Source organism: Marmota marmota, unplaced genomic scaffold (genome assembly GCF_001458135.2).
Source record: "Marmota marmota marmota unplaced genomic scaffold, marMar, whole genome shotgun sequence".
In the NCBI taxonomy this organism is placed as follows: domain Eukaryota; kingdom Metazoa; phylum Chordata; class Mammalia; order Rodentia; family Sciuridae; genus Marmota; species Marmota marmota.
Window position 1 is genome coordinate 12408784 of NW_026000240.1, and position 17968 is coordinate 12426751.

The window sequence follows — 17968 nt, forward strand, 5'->3', positions numbered from 1 at the left end:
TCTCTCCCCCCTTCCCCATGTGCCCCCCCACTCACCCACCATCATGGCCACCACTACCTTGCAATGGCAATACCAAATGCAAAAGGACTCTTGACCTACAAATACGTTCTTCAAAACATAATGGAAACACTTAAACTACTGCTTAACACTGTGCTCTGTAGTGAAAGTTCTCTATGCTGCTACAAAGACACAGGAAGGAAAGTATGTCCCCTTTGGTGCTCTGGGTCCCCTCTCAACACTATCACGTCAACTTCAACTGTAAAAACAAAACAACAACACCAAGTATTTAAAAATCTGCTAACTTTTAATCATATTTTCATGAATTCCAGGAAGAACATCATTGCAGTAATGTTACAAAAAAACAAAGAAGGACATTTGAACATGCAATTTTAAAAAATGGATTCACAGTGAAAATAATGTAAGTCAGTACTAAAATAGAGTTACTTGGTTTACTGAAGGGAAAAGGATTTTTTTTTCCTAATAATCTATTCACTTGGATTTTATTATGAGAATTTTTTTCTTGAAAGCTTTGAGGAAGTGTTCGATTTGTGCTACTATTGTATTCAATCTGATGGAAGTCCCTCATTCTGGAAGCCATTATTTGCAATCTATAACTTATCAGAAAATTCATAAGTATGACAAAGAGCTTGGCAACGGGGTTCTTGTTACATACAAAGCTGTTAGCAAAAATATGTAACAAAATTTTTGTAAAACAAACTATTTTGTCCCTATATACAGAAGTTTTGCTGTCTTCCAGCATATTCTAAGGGGGAGGGGCTTGGGAGCAGCCATGCCCTCTCTGAATTCTTCTTCTGGTTGGGGTGAGGAAGTCTTAAAAGACAAAGGGAACTCTTTTAAACTTCTTTTAACTGAATTATAAAAATGTATCTGGGTTTCTCAATGTAGAAAGAAAAATGATAATGGCTTTGAACAAAGAATCATCCCTTTGTAGTTCACAGTCTCAACCAACTCAACAGTTAAGAGAGTAAAACAGACATCTGACACAATCTGAGGACACAGGAAGGGCATTTTGGGAGTCACAAGCACACTGTAGCCAGGCTGCTGGGGGTTCACATCTAGGGCATGCACGCATCTCACAGGGCACAGTTCACAACACCTGAGGGTGGGCAGCGCCTAGGTACCCCGGAACGTCAGGGAGTCTACGTACAAACCCACACACAGGGGGACATAGGAAGTCAAGTGGAGACCAAGGTACAAGTTTAAAAATACACTGGAAAGTCATTTCAAAGCCAGGGATCACAGAGGTGAACACGCTAACGTTCTGCAGGACACCTGTAAACATTGGAAATGCAGCTTTGTGGAATTCACAGTCTCAAAAGAAAATAAATCTCTGGTTTATCGTCATTGCTTGGCTCAGTCTGCAAAACAGAACTATCTGAACAAAACTGGTCCACGTAGCCGTGGCGCAGAGCAGAGCAGGCCCCCTCAGGGATGCCACGGCCCTCCAGGTCGCCCCCATGGGCACTGCGCAGGTATCCTGCGATGTAGGAGCCTGTGGAGTGGCGGTTCCCGGCCGGGGCGGGGGCTGCAGGCTTGCTCCGGAGCAGCACTCCGCCCCCTGGGTGGCCACTGGGGCTCACCACCCTCTGCCTGCTGGCTTCCTGCTTCTCCTTGGCACGGCTGGCAATGTTGCGCACTCGGCTCTGACTTCTGGATGACAGTTTTCTGACCAAGGCTCTGGGAAACGCACTGGAGTCCTGCTTAGAATACAGCACCTGGCAGCCGTCTTCTTGCTCAAAGGACACCAGCTTCCGGAGCTGCTCCGTGAGTGCATCGGAAGGCCCCAAGGACTCTGCCTTCACGGTTATGCTATTCTTATCTCTAATGCCAGTTGTAATGAAACTCTTGCTAATACACTGATACTTGCTCTCGAAATTGCAGGCAATGTCCTCTGATGTTAAATCCCCCAGACTTTTGGATTTGCAAGGACTTGGCAACTTTGAAGCAGGCATAGGTGGACGTGCTGACTGCTGGGACACAGGGGCATGCACATCTTGAACACTGGGTGGCTGGGACACCCAGACAGGGTTCATTTTTGCATCTGAATTTGAGAAACAGTTACGAATAAAGCCAGCACCCTGGTAGGTTAGACAATAAAGACTTCGATTTTTGACCTCTTGAATATGGTTGACTATTTCAGGGACAGAAGGGTGGACAGTCTCTTTGCAGTAGCCATTTCTCAGACCTCTCTGACAGTGCTCCACCACACCCTGACTGTACTTCAGTTCTAACGGGGAAGCCAATTGACCTGTTTCCTCTCTCCTACTTTCATAGGTTGTTGGAGACAGGACTTCGGGCTCCCCATCAATTTCCACAAGGCTGCTCTCTCCAGAATTCACACAGAGAGTGGGGTCGCCTACTACATCTCCCAACGTCAGATCAGGGGAAAGGACAGGGCTGAAGCTCTTCAGTGGTCCCCAGTCTTCTCTGCCAGTGGGACTTCTTGGTAACCAGCCATGAGGAGCATCAGGGGACCCAAGCAGCTTGCCCTCCATGGCCCTTGTCCTGGTTGTACCAGCAAGGTCATCCTCTGGTTTAGCTTTAGAGACTGGAGCACCTGCTGCCTCACAAGCAATTGTCGCCAGTCTGGTGATCTCAGGCCCCGGGAAGGCGATCAGCTCAGGAGATGAGCACAGGAAGGACGACGTGGGCTTTCCCCTGCAAAACCCAGGTTGGAAGGGTGTTTTGAGGCCCTGGGGAGTTTGGCCTGACGTCAGGCTGGTGTTGGGAAGATGGGACGCTGCTGTGAAGATAGTCTGATTACTGGACTCATCAAACTGGCCAATCAGGGCTGAGATGGAACTGCCTGGCTCATTGTCGTTTGTTAAAGTGACATTATCAATAAGATGGGAAATGTCACTCTCCTGCAGAATGGCAGTTGAGTGTAACTCGGGGACATCAGAACAGAGCGCGGAGACATCCGACAGAGAAAAGGAGGTTGCGGCCCTGCCCCCACCCCGGCCGCCCTCCAGGCTCTTGATCTCCAGGGTGCTTTGCGACAGGGTGCTCCCCCGCAGCGTGCTTCTCCTCTCCCCGAGGCCCACCGTGTCCACTCTTCCCCTGTTTTTCACGCCACACACATTGCCACGCTCGTCTTGTGATGAGTGAATGGCAGGATCTGGAGCCAAACGCTGCCTTGGGGAGAGGGACTTGCTGGGACAGTGGCTCTCCTGTCCATCTCTTGTCAGACTTGATTTGCTTCTCCCACATGTGGGATCCTGTGCGCCTAGCTGCTCTCCTGTGACAGACACATGGGCAGCAGAAACAGTGGCGGCCCCTTGGCTGGTGTCTTTGTGAAGGAGAGCACTGGAGGAGGAGGACAACTTTTTGTTGAAATTTGGAAAATGTGGGTCTTTTATACTTGCCTTCCCCTTTCTTCTGTGGTCCTTATCCTCTGCTGAATGAAACAAAAAACATTTTAGGAGACACGTATCACTTTATGTACAACTTGCAAACACTCACGTTTGTCTTGAGACAGACAAATGAAGAATGTAAATCTGTTACACTGTGACAATATCAGTATGGATTGCATAGGCTTGCAACAGTGTCTGTGTGATGGATACATGGAAAATATACTGATAGGAACTCGCTGCCGCTTCCTTTTGAATGTCTATTACATCAGCCAGGGATGTAATATGCATTGTCCAAGACACGTCAATGAGTTACCGTACTCTCACGGTGAGGATTACCTTCTGGTGCTTCCTATTCAGATTTGTACTACACAGAAGCATGGCAATAAAAACAGAACAAGACAGCTCTGTTAAAGAAAGCATTGCAGTACCTGTAAGCAAGAAGCTATAAGCTTTCAAAGTCACACCTGTATCAGCACAGTCACAAACAGCAACATTTAAAAACCACCTTGGCAAAAGATGTAATTTAGCCCATTAATTTCTAAGACAAGTGGAAGGTACAGTAAATGCAGGAAGCTATGAGGATCTGTCATAAAGATAAGGAAGTGTTCATCAATTCTATGTCATTACTAATATCTGATATTTTGTTGGTCATATTTTTATTTCTAGTAAGCAGATATTATATGGTGTTCTCCTTTAAGAATGGTAGGAAGATGTCAGGCACAGAAAGGAAAATGGTAAAAACCACAGTTCACAGTAACCTGGGACCTCCTTATGGCCAAGACAACATTAAGTGAGTGATTATACTTCATCAGACTTTCTATTTTTGTGGAGAGGAGGGCACCAGGGATTGAACCCAGGGGTACTTAACCACTGAGCCACATTCCTGGCCCTTTTTTATTTTGAGTCAGGGGCTCACTATGCTGCTAGGGCCTCACTAAGTTGTTGAGGCTGGCTTTGAACTCACGATCCTCCTGCCTTAGCCTCCACAGCCATGGGGATGACAGGTATGCACCACTACACCCAGCTTGATCACACTTTCTTAATGCCTTCCAAGGCTTTTAGAGTCACCATATACAAGAGAGAATTTAACTTCTTACTGAATATTTTCCTGAGAAATTCTTTATCATAAAAATTTCTAAACCCCCCAAATTATAAACAATTAAATATCCCAGGATGTCACTGTTCAGAGATGGTCACTGTAGCTTTTGCAGAGGGATACAATAATGTCTGGCATTCTGTATTCACTTTTTTGCTACAATACAACTTGAATCACTGAATGACTAGGAATTGCTCCAGATTGTCATAAGCTCAATAGATAAGACTAAGTTATATAACTATTTTGAAATGTTGCTTTCTAACTCACCTAAATGGTATTAACATCTCAATTGTAGTATAAACAAGGTAAAATATTACCCATTTCTATTGAGCACAATTTTATCTTCCTAAAGATAGGGCTTTGAAATAAAGTTTACAGGACATATTTCATCTCTTCTCTGACTCTGCTCTAGCAAAACTTCAAACATTTAAACTCCCTTTTTCTCCTTCAAATAAATGGTTCAAGAATTGGTTTTTCTCCCTTGAATATCTTACAATAAAAACTGACATAAGTAAAATGAGAAAACAGACCATTAAAACTAATTTGATAAGAGCAAAGTTTGCTAAAGTAATCAAGTATCACTGTCTGCTTGTGTGAGACAATTCTGATTTAACTAAAATATATTTCTTCCAGAGACATCAGATGGATGTAATTTTGGCCCTTAAGTTACGTAGAATGGGACAGAGAGTCACAGACACAAGTCAAGAGCTCTTTGTCACGTTGAAATACAGTGAACACTCTTTATCGAGTTCTGGAGATGAATCTGTAATACATTCAAATTAAGGAAAATATGGTAGTGCCTAACCCTTATGCTTGTGGAGCCTATGACCAGGCCGGAGCCATAGTCAGGCCTCCATCTTGGTCAATACCCAAGACCAGGGAGGTAAGATCCAAGAAAACATTGCTTCAAACATCTCTGGAGGAAGCAAAGATTTTAAGTGAGGAGTTAGCTTGCTTTTACCATCTTGTTTTCTTTCCCCATAAACACTTTCAATCACAGAAATGTGTATGTGGTGGGGAAAGTAATACAACCATATTCAACCTCAGAAGTCAATATAGTTCTATTCAACCTCAGAACCACCAGTAACTATGGTACCACCTGGAGGTGTTGCCTCCCTCTATCACAGACCCGCAACCTCCAGGCCAACACGTGATGGCCCCCCTGGCCTTCATTGTCAATATCAAATGGCAATGCTATTGTAGGGCTTGAGGTGAGGGGGTCATAGCACTTTTACCACTGTCCTCCCCAAAGTGTGAAACATACCAAATCATCTACTTTTCAGTATATTGCACTTTGTCTACAGAATGTCAACCCTGTCATGATGGAATAGAGGCTGAAATGCAGGGAGAGAAACCAAAGTCTCTTACCCAGAGAGTTGTCTTTCCCATCAGGGTCTTTGGTCGTTTCGGATGCAGACAACGACAAAGCCCCCAGGAGAGTTTTGTCCACGGGCATAGAGACAGGGCGGGCTTGCAAGCTCCGTGTGGTCCTCCTCAGGATGCCGTCCTGCTCTCTTGTGGCCTCCAACACCGAGTCCTTGATCTCCACCACTTCCTGGAAGCCCATCTTGCTCTTCTTCCTGCCTTTGGCTGGGGCGCTGGCCGTGCGACGCAGGATTCTGTCTCCAATCGATCGTTTCCGAACGTAATGGGAGCTGCTCTCTGAAGAGGTGTGCCTGGGATTCTTATTGAACAGCCCCTTCAGGCCCTGCAGCTGCCTGTTCTGAAGACACAAAAGGACCCACCAGAAAGTCAGCACATGTGATCACACCAACCACTCGCTTTTGAAATGACAGCTCCATGAAAAATGAACACAAAATGAGGTTTTACAGCCACTGAAGGAAACTCAAACCAAGAAGACAGCCGCTCACAGCAGGTATGCACACGGGCATGCACATCCCGCCAGCCTCACATCTGTGGGGGAGGCAGCCTCCAGCCTCACCACCAACCTCTCCCAGGAGCCTCCTGCCCAGAGATGCGGGTGGGAAGGTTCCCACAGTGAACAGCCTGCCACAGACGTCAGCTGCCCTGAAGCAACAGATGCGTGTTTCAAAGTGGGAAGCGGGAAGATGGAGTGATGTGAGGAAGCATGCCACGTGACCGCCCAGAGAGAAACAGACCCGCAAGAACAAAGACCATGCGGAGCAACTACCTTGGTGGCTCCTAGAAAGTGCAATATAGTGTAACTGGGGTTGAGGATCAGAGGGCTCCACTGCAGGGAAGAACAGAGACACAACAGAACATGGTCTGCGCTCACTCCAGAAGACAAAACCAGGAGACAAGGGAGATAACGCGCAGGCTTCCTTCAACCCTTCTCCCAGCGTTTCCTCCCTTGGGTTTTGTCACAGTGATAGTAAGACTAGCCACACTGCTGCGTAGTCATGACACGCAGCAGTGTGGACAGTCTTACAGGGTAACAGAAGCCATGGGGGCCTCTGAGCAGTAGCAGGCCACGCTTTCTGTAAAGAGGAGCACTGGACACATCACGGCTCTAGCCGGTGCTCTTTCAATCCCTCCAAGTCCCGTCTGGGCTTGAAAATCCACCACACCAGGCCTCCATCACTGGGCACGACCCAGGGAACTGCCTGTCAATCTGCAGGCCTCAATTTCCCTCTGCAAATGAGGACAGCAGCAGCCGGAGAAAACTAAAATATACTCCTGGGTTCTTTTAAGTACTGTGAATGGTTTCAAATCCATTTACAATTTTTAGGTTTTCAGTTAACACCAGCATCAAGTGAACGCATCCTGCCTAGGACTGGCCAAGGTCCCAGCCCAGTGTGCGCAGGTGAGGCATCAAGAGACTAAACATTGCCCCATACAGCTGCCTGGGGCTTTCTAAGGATTAAAATGAAATTCAATAAAATTTACCATTTGACTGATTACCTGAGAATTCAACAGGGCCCTCAGGTGTAAGGAATGAACACCTGCCCCTGAACAGTGGAGATAGCAAGGGCGGGTGGGGATAGGGCTGGGACAGCAGGCTGGGTTTGCTGGGCTTCCCCACCGTTTTCCATTAAAGAGCAGCTTGTCAAATGTGCATGTTCCTCTGGTGCAATCTGCCAGTCGGTGACTTTGTTCAGGACCACGTTACTGTGGCTTTAAGACCCAGGGTCTTTCTCACCTTTCCATAGATTTCATTGATTGTTATGTGGACAAATATGGATGCTTCTGTGAGTCCTTCCAAATAGACATGCCGATAGCCTAAGAAAAGCAAAGAGAGTTGTCACCTCTTAGTGGAACTTGCATTTGGCTTTCCTGGAACTTGACTGAAGTTCTTTACACTTTGTGAAGCACAGTAACAGTCACAGTTATTTCATGACACATACACCATAGGTCCTGTAAACCAGGTCCCATGTTAAATCTTCCAGAGAAAAAGGAATGGTCAGTACAGAGAGAAAAGGCCACTCATACCTACCGGGCACTAAGCTGCTGAAGGTCACAGTCCTTTGTCCCACAAAATCTCGCCCAATGGGATCGTGATCCCATACCAGGAACCGCACCAAAGCTATTTCCGGCATGTGCACTGTAAATGTCAGGGTTTCTTCCCACACAGGGTTAAATCCTCAGAGAAACAGGAAGAGAGAAATCAGAACAGCTGAGGGCTTTCCTGGAAACGAGCGGCAGCATGTCTGCAGAGCAGACACTGAAAATTGCTTGCAATGGTTATTAGAGCCGTGAAGATGACCAAGCCATTCCAGGATGTCCTACTGAAGCCAAGCATCGGAGTTGACCCCACTGCCAGAAAATAATGGGTAAGAAAATTGCCTGTAAATGATCATATCAATTCCATTAATCTCTGATGCCCAACTGTAGGGGAAGCACTTTAATATTCAGAATGCTTCAGTAAGTTCCGAAATTGTAACAGTGATCTGAGAATATTTTAGCAAAAACAAAAAAGAATGTTTCCTCCCAAGAGATGAGGCTTCTCTCCCACATAGTAACCACCAAAGACCTTCGCATGAGTTGCTTTGCAGTTAACATTGTTACACATATACTGTCCCCCTTCATTCCTACAGCAACCCTCAAAGAGTGGCTGGGTAGGATCTGTGGTCCCCAGAATGGTGATATCTAAGAAGTGGGGCTTGGAGAAAGGTCATCAGATCACTGGGGGTATTGCCCTGGGGAAAATCTGATGTTGTTCCTATGGGACCTCGGTCAGCAACCCAGAAGGCTGGTATGAAAAAACAAGCCTGGCCCTGCCCTGCTCTCCTACTTCCTGTGCTCCCCTATCATCTCCTACTTCTCCGATGTGTTCCTGCCATATGACTCAGCCAAAGGAACTCTTTTGCTATTTGGACTTTCAGTCTCCAAATTTGTGAGCTAAACAAACCTCTTCAGGTAATGAGGCTCAGACATTTTGTTATAGCAATAGAAAACAGACTATGACAAATACTAAAAGGCAAAAATACATTTATTTGTTGGTGAAATCTTCTCAGATAATTATAAAAACCAATAGAAATTTAAGTACTCTATTAAATAGTTTCTGGTTTTCCTTCCTAAAAAGTGGAAATATGTCTTGTTAAATGTACGTATTCAGGAGGTATCAACCACTTTGCCCTATAAAAAATCCACAAGCTAATGAAATAATTATAGGCTAAAAATCACTGAGAGGTTCCTCCTGAACAATAGAGGAGATTCTCTTTTTGTTGACTTTGTAATGACCTCTCAATTACATCTGTGACTAAGAAAAGAAAGAATAATTTATTGAGCACTGGCAGGAAAATACAGTATAGGAAGATGGCTTTCTTAAGCATGTTACTTGATAAATAAGAAGTGTGACCTGCTCTTAACTGCCACCCATCAAGGTCTCCTGATGAACCACAAATTCCTCAAATGTTTTGATGAACGTGGTTTAAAAATTATTTTAGCATATTAACAACTAAAGATTGAGAAAAAATAGGTATGTAAAATGTTTACCCAATGGATGAACAAACACATAAAATTTTAGACTACAAAGAGAAAAACTCTTTATGAGAAAAACGTGGCCCAACGGCCACAGCACACATTGGGGAAGTAAGCTCCCCAGCACACGCTGAGCTTATCTTTAGCTTCACATCCCCACAAACTAAACAATGGCAATTGCAGGTCCTAGGAATGTGCTGCTCTACTAAACAGGAAGAATTTTCTCTTTCCAGGAAGATTCTAGTTCTAGAACATTCTTGCCATGAGCCAGCCCAGGTCTTCCCCTTACCATTGTCGTCCACCACGCGAGTCTGATCTTTACAGCAGTCTACTGGCAGTCCGATAATCTCAACCTCAACAAACGGGTCGATGATCTATGAGTGCAAAGAAAGTATCGTTAAAAACAATGCATGTCAGGCTGGGGCTGTAGCTAGTGGTGGCGTGTTTGCCTCATGGGGGTGAGGCCCTGGATTTGGGCCTCAGCACCACATCAAAATAAATAAGTAATAAATAAAGATATTGTGCCCATCTACAACTTAAAAAATAAATACACGTCGACCTGAGGGCTTGTTATTTTGGGAATATTGGCTATAATGTCCACATCTCAACAGTAACTAATTTTACTAGGCAGTTGCTAGGTGTAGCAGAAGCAGATACAGGAGGCAGGAATAACAGAAAGGATGCTAAATCATTGTTAGGTGATATTTGCCAACGTTGCATACACTCTACCCATGAACCTACAATTTCAGCCCAGGATCCATACCCAAGAGAAAAGAGGTTTGCCCAAGGACAGATGCTCTTGGTGGCTGTATCCCTAACAGTGGAGCATTGGAAGCCACCTGGATGTACCATGGGAGATGACTCACTGTGGAATAGCCATTCAATAATGTTACACAAAAATTTAAAAACAGAACAAAATACTGCCTTGTGGACATAATGGTGGGAAGTCAGACGTAAATGAGAATCCGTTTACATCAAGTTGTCAGTAGGCAAACCCGCTCTGTTGCCATGGGGCTGGCGTTCACTATGGGGTTGGGGGAGATGCCAAGGTGGGAGGTGGGTGGGGTGTACTCTTGACCTGGGTGCCTTAGAAACCCATTAAGCTGTCCATTTATATATATATATGCCTTAAAGAAGTTAAATTGATTGTGTATTTTAATGTAAACTTAAAAGTATTAAGATTAAAAAGGTTAAAGTTTAAACACATATGCGCATCTCATCTGCTGCACACCCTCCGTCCAGGTAGGAGGCTGCTTGCTGGTCTTCTGTGAGTGCTCCTCTGTGGGGTAGGTCCTGGGCGATGAGCAGGGAGGAAACAAAGACCCAAGACCAGGGGGAGCTGCCCTGGGAAGGCCTAACAGGGAGTGCCCTGGACGCACAGGAGCATTTAGGAGCTCGGAGAGTACTGTTGTGGGAATCCAAGGGTAGCCGTTGCGGGGACCAAGGGCTGAGCCATGACAGGAAACAAGGGGACTAGGCTAGGCACAGTCCTTTTCATTTACTAAACACAGGATCATAGTTCACTCTTCGTCTATGACTTGTTTTTTATGCCACCATGTTTTCCCTTGAACCGAGCTTCGTGGTAACCTGGCTGCTGGGATTCTGGAGGACCTAACGAAAACATCTCTGGCCTAAGAATCCAGCACCGCATGCCTGGAGAGCCACCTACTGCCTAAGATGGGGGCTCTGGTGCTGGCTTGGGTGTGTCCTGTGACCGTGAGCTTCAGCTTCCACGTCTGTGAGCCTGAGAGCCACGTCTACCTCATCCCCTGTAATCAGGTGAGACCCCCACAACACTGGACCCAGAAAAAGGGAGCAAGGCTGGGGAGACTCCAGAGGTAGAAGTCCCCAGAGCCGGTGGCTGCAGAGATGTGTGCTACAAGTGGGATAACTGTCCCACAAAGGCCCCAGTGTTTAGAGCTTGGTCCCCAGGGAGACGCTGTAGGGAGGTGGTGGGACCCTTGAAGAGGACTTTGGGGCAGGTCCTTAGGTCACTGAAGTGTTCCCTGGCAGGGGGCTGTCCTTGCTCCTCCTCTTCCTTTTGGTTTCCTCCTGATAAGGTGAGCAGTGTCCTTATGCCAGTCCTCCCACCAGGACATGCAGCCTCAACAGAGGCTCAAAGCAGAGGGGCCAACCAATCACAGCCTCCTAAGGCTCAGGCAATAACAGAATGGCATCAAATCAAAACGCTTCTGCACAGCAGGAGACAAAAGCATGAACAGAGTCTAGAGAATGGGAGATCCTCAGATAGGGGATTAATATCTAGAAGACACCAAAGAACTCAGAGAACTTAACCGCTAAGACCCGAAATTCCAATCTATACATGGGCAAATGAACTACAGAGACACTTCTCAAAAGAAGAAAAGACATGGCCAACAAACATGAAAAACTGTTCAACATCTGTAGCAATCGGGGAAATGTGAATCAAAACCACACTGAGATTTCATCTGACTCCAGTTAGAATGGCAGCCCTCAAGAATACAAACAATATGCTGGAGAAGATGTGGAGGAAAAGGAGCACTGTAACACAGCTGGTGGGATTGCAAATTAGCACAACCACTCTGGAAATCAGCACGGAGGTTCCTCAAAAGACAAGGCATGGACCCATCATATGACCCAGCTCTAGCACTTCATGGCATCTACCCTGAAGAATTACAGCCATCATGCGACAGGGACACATGCACACCCCTGTGTACGGAGCACAGCTGGAGTGATGGACCAGCCCTGGGAGGAAGGACTCTAGCACAGGAAGGGCCAACAGGTGGGGAGAAGATGGGCCAAGAAGGCCAGGATCAGCTGTGAGCCTGTGACCCTGGGGAAGGAGGCTGTGGTCACAGAGGGCAGCATTTCCACTGGACCACAGAGGTGCCGCAGGAGACAAGGAGCACGTGGCTGGCAGGAGGTGAGAAGTGTGAGAGGATGGACTGGTTCTTGGATGGTGGCTCTGTCAGGAATGAAACCGTCCTCTGCACCTGTCATCATTGCCAGGGTCAGTCTTGAACCCCGGGAGAGCTGGCTATCAGGGACTCAAGCCCCCAACATAGGCACGGTCCAGCAGGCACTGTGTGACGTGCCAGTGTGTCCACACCAGAAGAGCTGAGGCCGGCGCCCACCTATGAACACAGCTGTGCACACACGCCCAACTACGTTTCAGAGGAAACACCAACAGGATGGAACAATCTCACCACGAGCCCTCGGACACTCAGGGCCCCCCGGCTCACCTCACCGCGGTCTCCAAACATAGAGTCTGGAGGTTTGGGCAGCTGCTGTCCACTGATCACTTTCAGGATGAGCTGCTTTTTGGGGTTGGCAGGAAGTGGATCGCCAGAGAAAGGGTTGAAAGTACCTAGGCCAAGAGAAGCGGAGGCCAGTCAGTGGGAGGAAATACACAGAGTCAAGCTCGCAAAACAAAGAACCAATATGCACAAGTCATGAGTGTGTCCTGGGACAATGGAGTCATCACATATCTGGGGCTCAGCTTGTGCCAGAGGCTGTGCCAGCTGGGTCTCATCAGAACCCATGCCCCAGAGGCTCTGATGGCCCAATAGGAAGCCATGACTGCAGTGCCACCAGGATGCGCAGGAAGAGGAGCCCTCTCATGTTCTATACAGCACAGCAGGACAACCATGTTGGCAACATATTTCAAAATAGCTAGGAGACGATTTTGAATGTTCTCAATACAAAGAAATAAGTCTGAGGAGGCAGATATGCCAAGTACCCTCATCGAATCATTACATACTGCACCCTATCAACATGTACAATTACTACATGCCAATTAGAAATAAAAATAATTTTTGAAGCTGTGTTGCACAACACTGGGGTCTCACGAGGGCCTCCTTTGACAAAGTTCACCTGCACTGAGAGACACAGCTGAAGTTCACGCCCACCTTTGCACATTTGCTGGGGCTTGAGGACGTAGCCGCAGTTGCCATTGGTCTTGAACTTGGCGCGGTTCAACTGCATCATTCGCCCTTCGGACTGGTAGTTGAGTGCCACTGTGCAAGTTCAAAGTTTGAGAGAGTTAGGTAAGGCGGGCGGCAGTCAGAGCACAGAGCGCGGCTCTAGAGGCACGCACCTAGCTGGCAGCCCGCATTCCAGTAGGGCAGAGGGTTGAAGTTACTGGAGTCGATGCGGTAGGCCGAGGGGTAGATCCTCGTGAGCTGCTTTTGGTTGTAGATCATGAACTGCTCGGATTTCTGCTGAACCACCTGATGCGCTCTCGTTTCACTGAAGGATAACACATTTCCCGTGGTTCCTGGTGGTTTTCAATAAAGAAAATAGAAAAGTGAGAACTGCAGAAAATAAGCATCCCTTACAAAAGACTACAATTTCAGTGTTCACAGAAAGCAGTGAAAAGGCAGACTCCCTCTGCTCCGTGAAGAACCTTAGTCTTACTAAATTCAACAGAGTCTAGCTGCAAGGAACAATTCACACATGGTGGCACCCCCCAAAATCAGACCAGGCTCAGCCACCCCACCCACCTCATGGGCAGGTCTGGTTAGAGTCAGAGTAAAGAATGTGACACACAGAAAGGCAACTGAGGCAGGCAGCCCAGGTAGTACAGCTCTCGTCTGTCATGTGAGCGGTCACCACTATGACTGGCCAAGACTTGGCTACTGTCACAATGGTAGGTTACAGTCTGTTTGCATATCACGTGAGGATGCAGTTCACTCACTACACATGGAGAAACCACAGGACAAAATTAAATCATCCATGAAGGCAATTTTAGACCAAAGTCGATTCATTTAACACCAGGGTAGAAAGGATTCCTGGCTAAGAAAGACCCATAAAATTCCATTCCTCTGACTCTTTTGCCAATCTAAGGCCAAATCAGAACTGTGCACTTGGTAAGGCACCTGTCCATATCTGGGTCCATCTTCCAGTAACACATGGCTACCTGGTTAGCATGAGAGGTAAGAAAGAAAAACTATTTCTAGATGCATGACTCAAGCAGATAAAGACCACAATGGAGAAATAAAACTACGTTCCTAACTTATTCCTGATAACCGTGGACATTCATTTAAAAGGCACGTGTGAAACATGCCCTAACTGATAACATCCAGGGTCTGAGAAAGTAAAGGAAAAAGACCATCAAGGAAAAAATCAAAGTTGAGGTTTAAAGCTGATTTGAATAGAATTTGGAAGCAAGAAATAATAATGGAGAAAGGGCGATCAAAGGGCACTGAAAAGAAACACAGTTTCAGAAACAAGGATGATCATCCACTTAGCCAGGCTTATAAAATGAAAACAAGACAGGTGAAACCAGGTGCCACCTTTTCCAAGGTCTCTGTGTTGACTATCATGGAAGGTTGGGGTTGAGGGCACTTCAAGTTTGGGGGTCATGATGAAGTAAACCTCCACATATACCCCACCCTTTCTTCTCAAGCCCACATTCTGAACCGTGTTTACCGTGCCCTATCACCGCTCCTTCACAAATCTCCAAACCCCATCCCTAAACTGACCACTCCTATGTCTTCTGGGCCTGCTGGAAAAGAGCAGGCCAGAGGGAGACCCACACGTGCCCACAACTGGACCGAGATAGAAGGTCCTTGAAACCAGGAGATGAACTCTGGCATTGCCGAGCCAAGTGGGCCTGAACCACAGCTAGACTGGACATGTTTGTTGGCACACACGGCCCCTCAGGCACCTGCTGTCCTCAGGGTTACTAACAGAATTGTGTCATTTTGCACAAGGATAAGCTACACATTATCTATTGCTCATTTTGTGGCTTAAAAAAAAAAAAAGACAAAAACAGCTGAAGTTTAAGAGCTAAACAGTACCAAAGATTATTTTCCATTCAGCCAATAGGTTTATGTTTCCCAAAGGCAATTACCTGAAAGATTCATTCTCTAAGCCAAATGCACCTTTAACTTCATTCAACTGAGTTTATTTTTGAGCTGTGGGCAATTTTAAAAATGTGTATTCACTTGCTGAGAATCTTAAGGTTTCTCATAATCTCACATGTGAAATCAATTTAAATCTTGAATAGCTGTCACCATCTGAAGAAGGAATCAACTCCAAGAGGAAGAAAGACAATTTCTATTCTTCAAATAGAAAAAGACAGACTCATGGAGCACAGCACAGAAGAAGTCATAGATGATGAATCCTAAAGATTTCGGGGACCCAAGCCTCACCACTGAGCTGCTGAGAAACTGGAGACTCTGATCTACATTCCATTTTCACTAAAATCAAAATTAGTTTGAAGCACCAAGTGGCCATAGGTTATTTCAATATGCATTCCATAACTCCATGGAATAGAAGACAAAGAAGCAAGCAGAAGGCAAATCAAGGGTGAGAGAAGGCTGTGACTAGAATTTCTCAGCTCAATATGGCAACTGCGAAATTAAAAAAAAAAAAGAGTCGGTCCTACTGAAGTTTCTCCTTTGTGTGAAAACTTCAGTCTATGGATTAAACTACTTTGATCAAAGTCAAAACTTTCAGTGAAAAAATGCAGGGCCTTCCAAAGTGCTAGTTTAGCCAATTAATTTGTTATTTCTTCTGGTCACTCACACTCAGAACAGCCATCTACGACCTATTCTTCCAAGCTGGGTCTCTCCACCGTCAGGGAAAGGCCCTGCCCTCACACACTGATCTTTTTATAATACTGAAATCCTCCTTGGCCCTGTGGGAACCTTCTCTGCCTGCCTGCGTGTCAATCAGGCACCACCATTATCAAGACAGCCCTCCATGGGAGCTCAGAACTATATCAGCAATCATTTTCCTGACACTCAGATCAGATTCTACACAGTCCCAGGAATGTGCAGCGGTGATAGGATTAGCAAAGAATTAATTCAGAATCGACAAAGAAAGGTCAAGAGTGTTTCCACGGAGTGGAATGAAAACTCTCTGTCCTTACCATCGTCCACTATGTCCTGGGCAGCCACGGAGTTTGTGTAGACCACCAGGTCGGAGAGCTCCCGGCACAGCTTCATGGTCTTCCTCCTGCGGCCCAGCCTGTGGAGCACACACCCGCGATCCGGGACATGTTAGAGCTGCAAAGGCTCAACTATGGGTTCCCCCACTTTCTCTACTTAAGAGAACAAATAAGGACCTTGCCTGGTCCTGGTGGAGCCGGGAGGAGAACCCAGCGTATCCCAGCTGGGTGCCCCTTCCACCACATGTCCTACGATGTGTTACCCGCGACTCTGCCATTCACACCGGCTTCCCTTGCACTGGTGGGTTCTATTGTGAAGAGCTTGGACCCTCCACCCCACACACCTGGGGGCAACTGCAGGGAAGGCAACAGAAACCCTGCACTGTGGGCCAAAGATGATATGCCTAAAAGGGAAGGCGCAGCCATTTTCATGGTGATGGCCTTATAAACATGTAATTACAAGTCTTTTTTTTTCTTTATACTTTTTTTCATATATTTTTTTCTTTTTTCTTTTTGGGTACCCAAGATTGAACCCAGGGACATTCAGCCAAGGAGCCACATCCCCAACCGGTCTTTAATTTTTTATTTTGAGACAAGGTCTTGCTAAGTTAGACCTCTCTAAGTAGCTGAGGTTGGCTTTGAACTTGAGATTATCCTGCCTCAGCTTCCCAGGCTGCTGGGATTGCAGGTGTGCACCACTGTGTCTGGTTTCATCATATTCTTTAACTTTCTTAAAACTATGTGAGGTCATGATTAGAACTTACAAGACACCTCCCAGACACCTCATGTATGCATTCTGCATCAAGGGAAGCTCTTTTTAGTCTTTATTCCGGGAGTAGACCAGGTTAATGGAGTCCCAAAGGGACACCACCAGAGATGCTCAGGCTCTGGCAGCTATAATGGGCAACTCCACAACTGACTCAAGAGCAGCATGTGGCATGACTCCAGGTGATGTCCACCATGATGTCTCAGGTCAACATCACAACTGGTGTGGCTCAACACTGTCCCTCCCCTGACTGTGTTTCAGAGGTAAGCTTTCCTCACTCCTCTGTTCAAGAACATTTATAGCAGAGGTCTTCTGGAAGGTAATGCTATTTGCCTTTATCCTTTACTAGTATCTGATTTCTGTTCCCTCAGGGAACACACTCGCAGGATCACACACGCTTTCTCTGGCCTTACTCATTAGTTACTATTTTATGTATAGATATTCTGATGGAGCTCAAATATATAGTCTAATTCAGCACTAAAGTTTCATATCTATGGGTCCCTGTGCTTCTAATTTCAACTTTCAAAATAAAGATACAGACATTCATGTATGTATTCATTCTATCAGGCTATGACACAATTTGCATTCCTTCGTGAAACTTATTGTATAAATGAAACACCAAGAAATCCCATATCAGATCATGTCACAATTTGGGTTCTATAAATATGGTCATTTCACTCATCATAAAGATTATTGGCAATAATAATTTTTAAAAACTGATAGCTAATATTTTTGAGCACTTATTTTGTGGGGCCAAGGCTGACTACACTATACACTTAATCATTCTAATGTCCCTAAGAGAGAGACATAAACAAGGACCTCTACTTGCCCATGTGAGAGTTTGGAGGAATAGAAACGTGACATCTGGCGAGCTCAGGTCCCTGCCTCTGAATGTGAGTCCAGCACCCGTCATGCCCCTTGTCTCCAGTGGCAGCCCCTGTCCACTCATGTCCATT

General features: G+C 46.1%; 1 protein-coding gene across 7 annotated transcripts in view; it reads right to left on the minus strand.

Moving 5' to 3' along the window:
- Positions 1–285: 285 nt before the first annotated feature.
- Positions 286–17968, minus strand: part of Plch1 (phospholipase C eta 1) — a 187445-nt gene continuing 169762 nt past the window's right edge. For 2 of the 7 annotated variants that reach the window (XM_048794679.1, XM_048794681.1), the window contains 10 exons: positions 16229–16326; positions 13448–13627; positions 13260–13367; positions 12594–12718; positions 9662–9746; positions 7886–8032; positions 7592–7671; positions 6623–6682; positions 5839–6193; positions 286–3418 (listed from right to left, as the gene is read on the minus strand). In XM_048794679.1, coding sequence (XP_048650636.1) covers positions 1326–3418; positions 5839–6193; positions 6623–6682; positions 7592–7671; positions 7886–8032; positions 9662–9746; positions 12594–12718; positions 13260–13367; positions 13448–13627; positions 16229–16326 — 3331 coding nt within the window. In that variant the 3' untranslated portion in view covers positions 286–1325. Of the gene's footprint in view, positions 3419–3710; positions 3739–5838; positions 6194–6622; positions 6683–7591; positions 7672–7885; positions 8033–9661; positions 9747–12593; positions 12719–13259; positions 13368–13447; positions 13628–16228; positions 16327–17968 lie in introns of all 7 variants that reach the window. The other 5 variants (XM_048794685.1, XM_048794684.1, XM_048794680.1 and 2 more) reach the window with 5 other exon arrangements.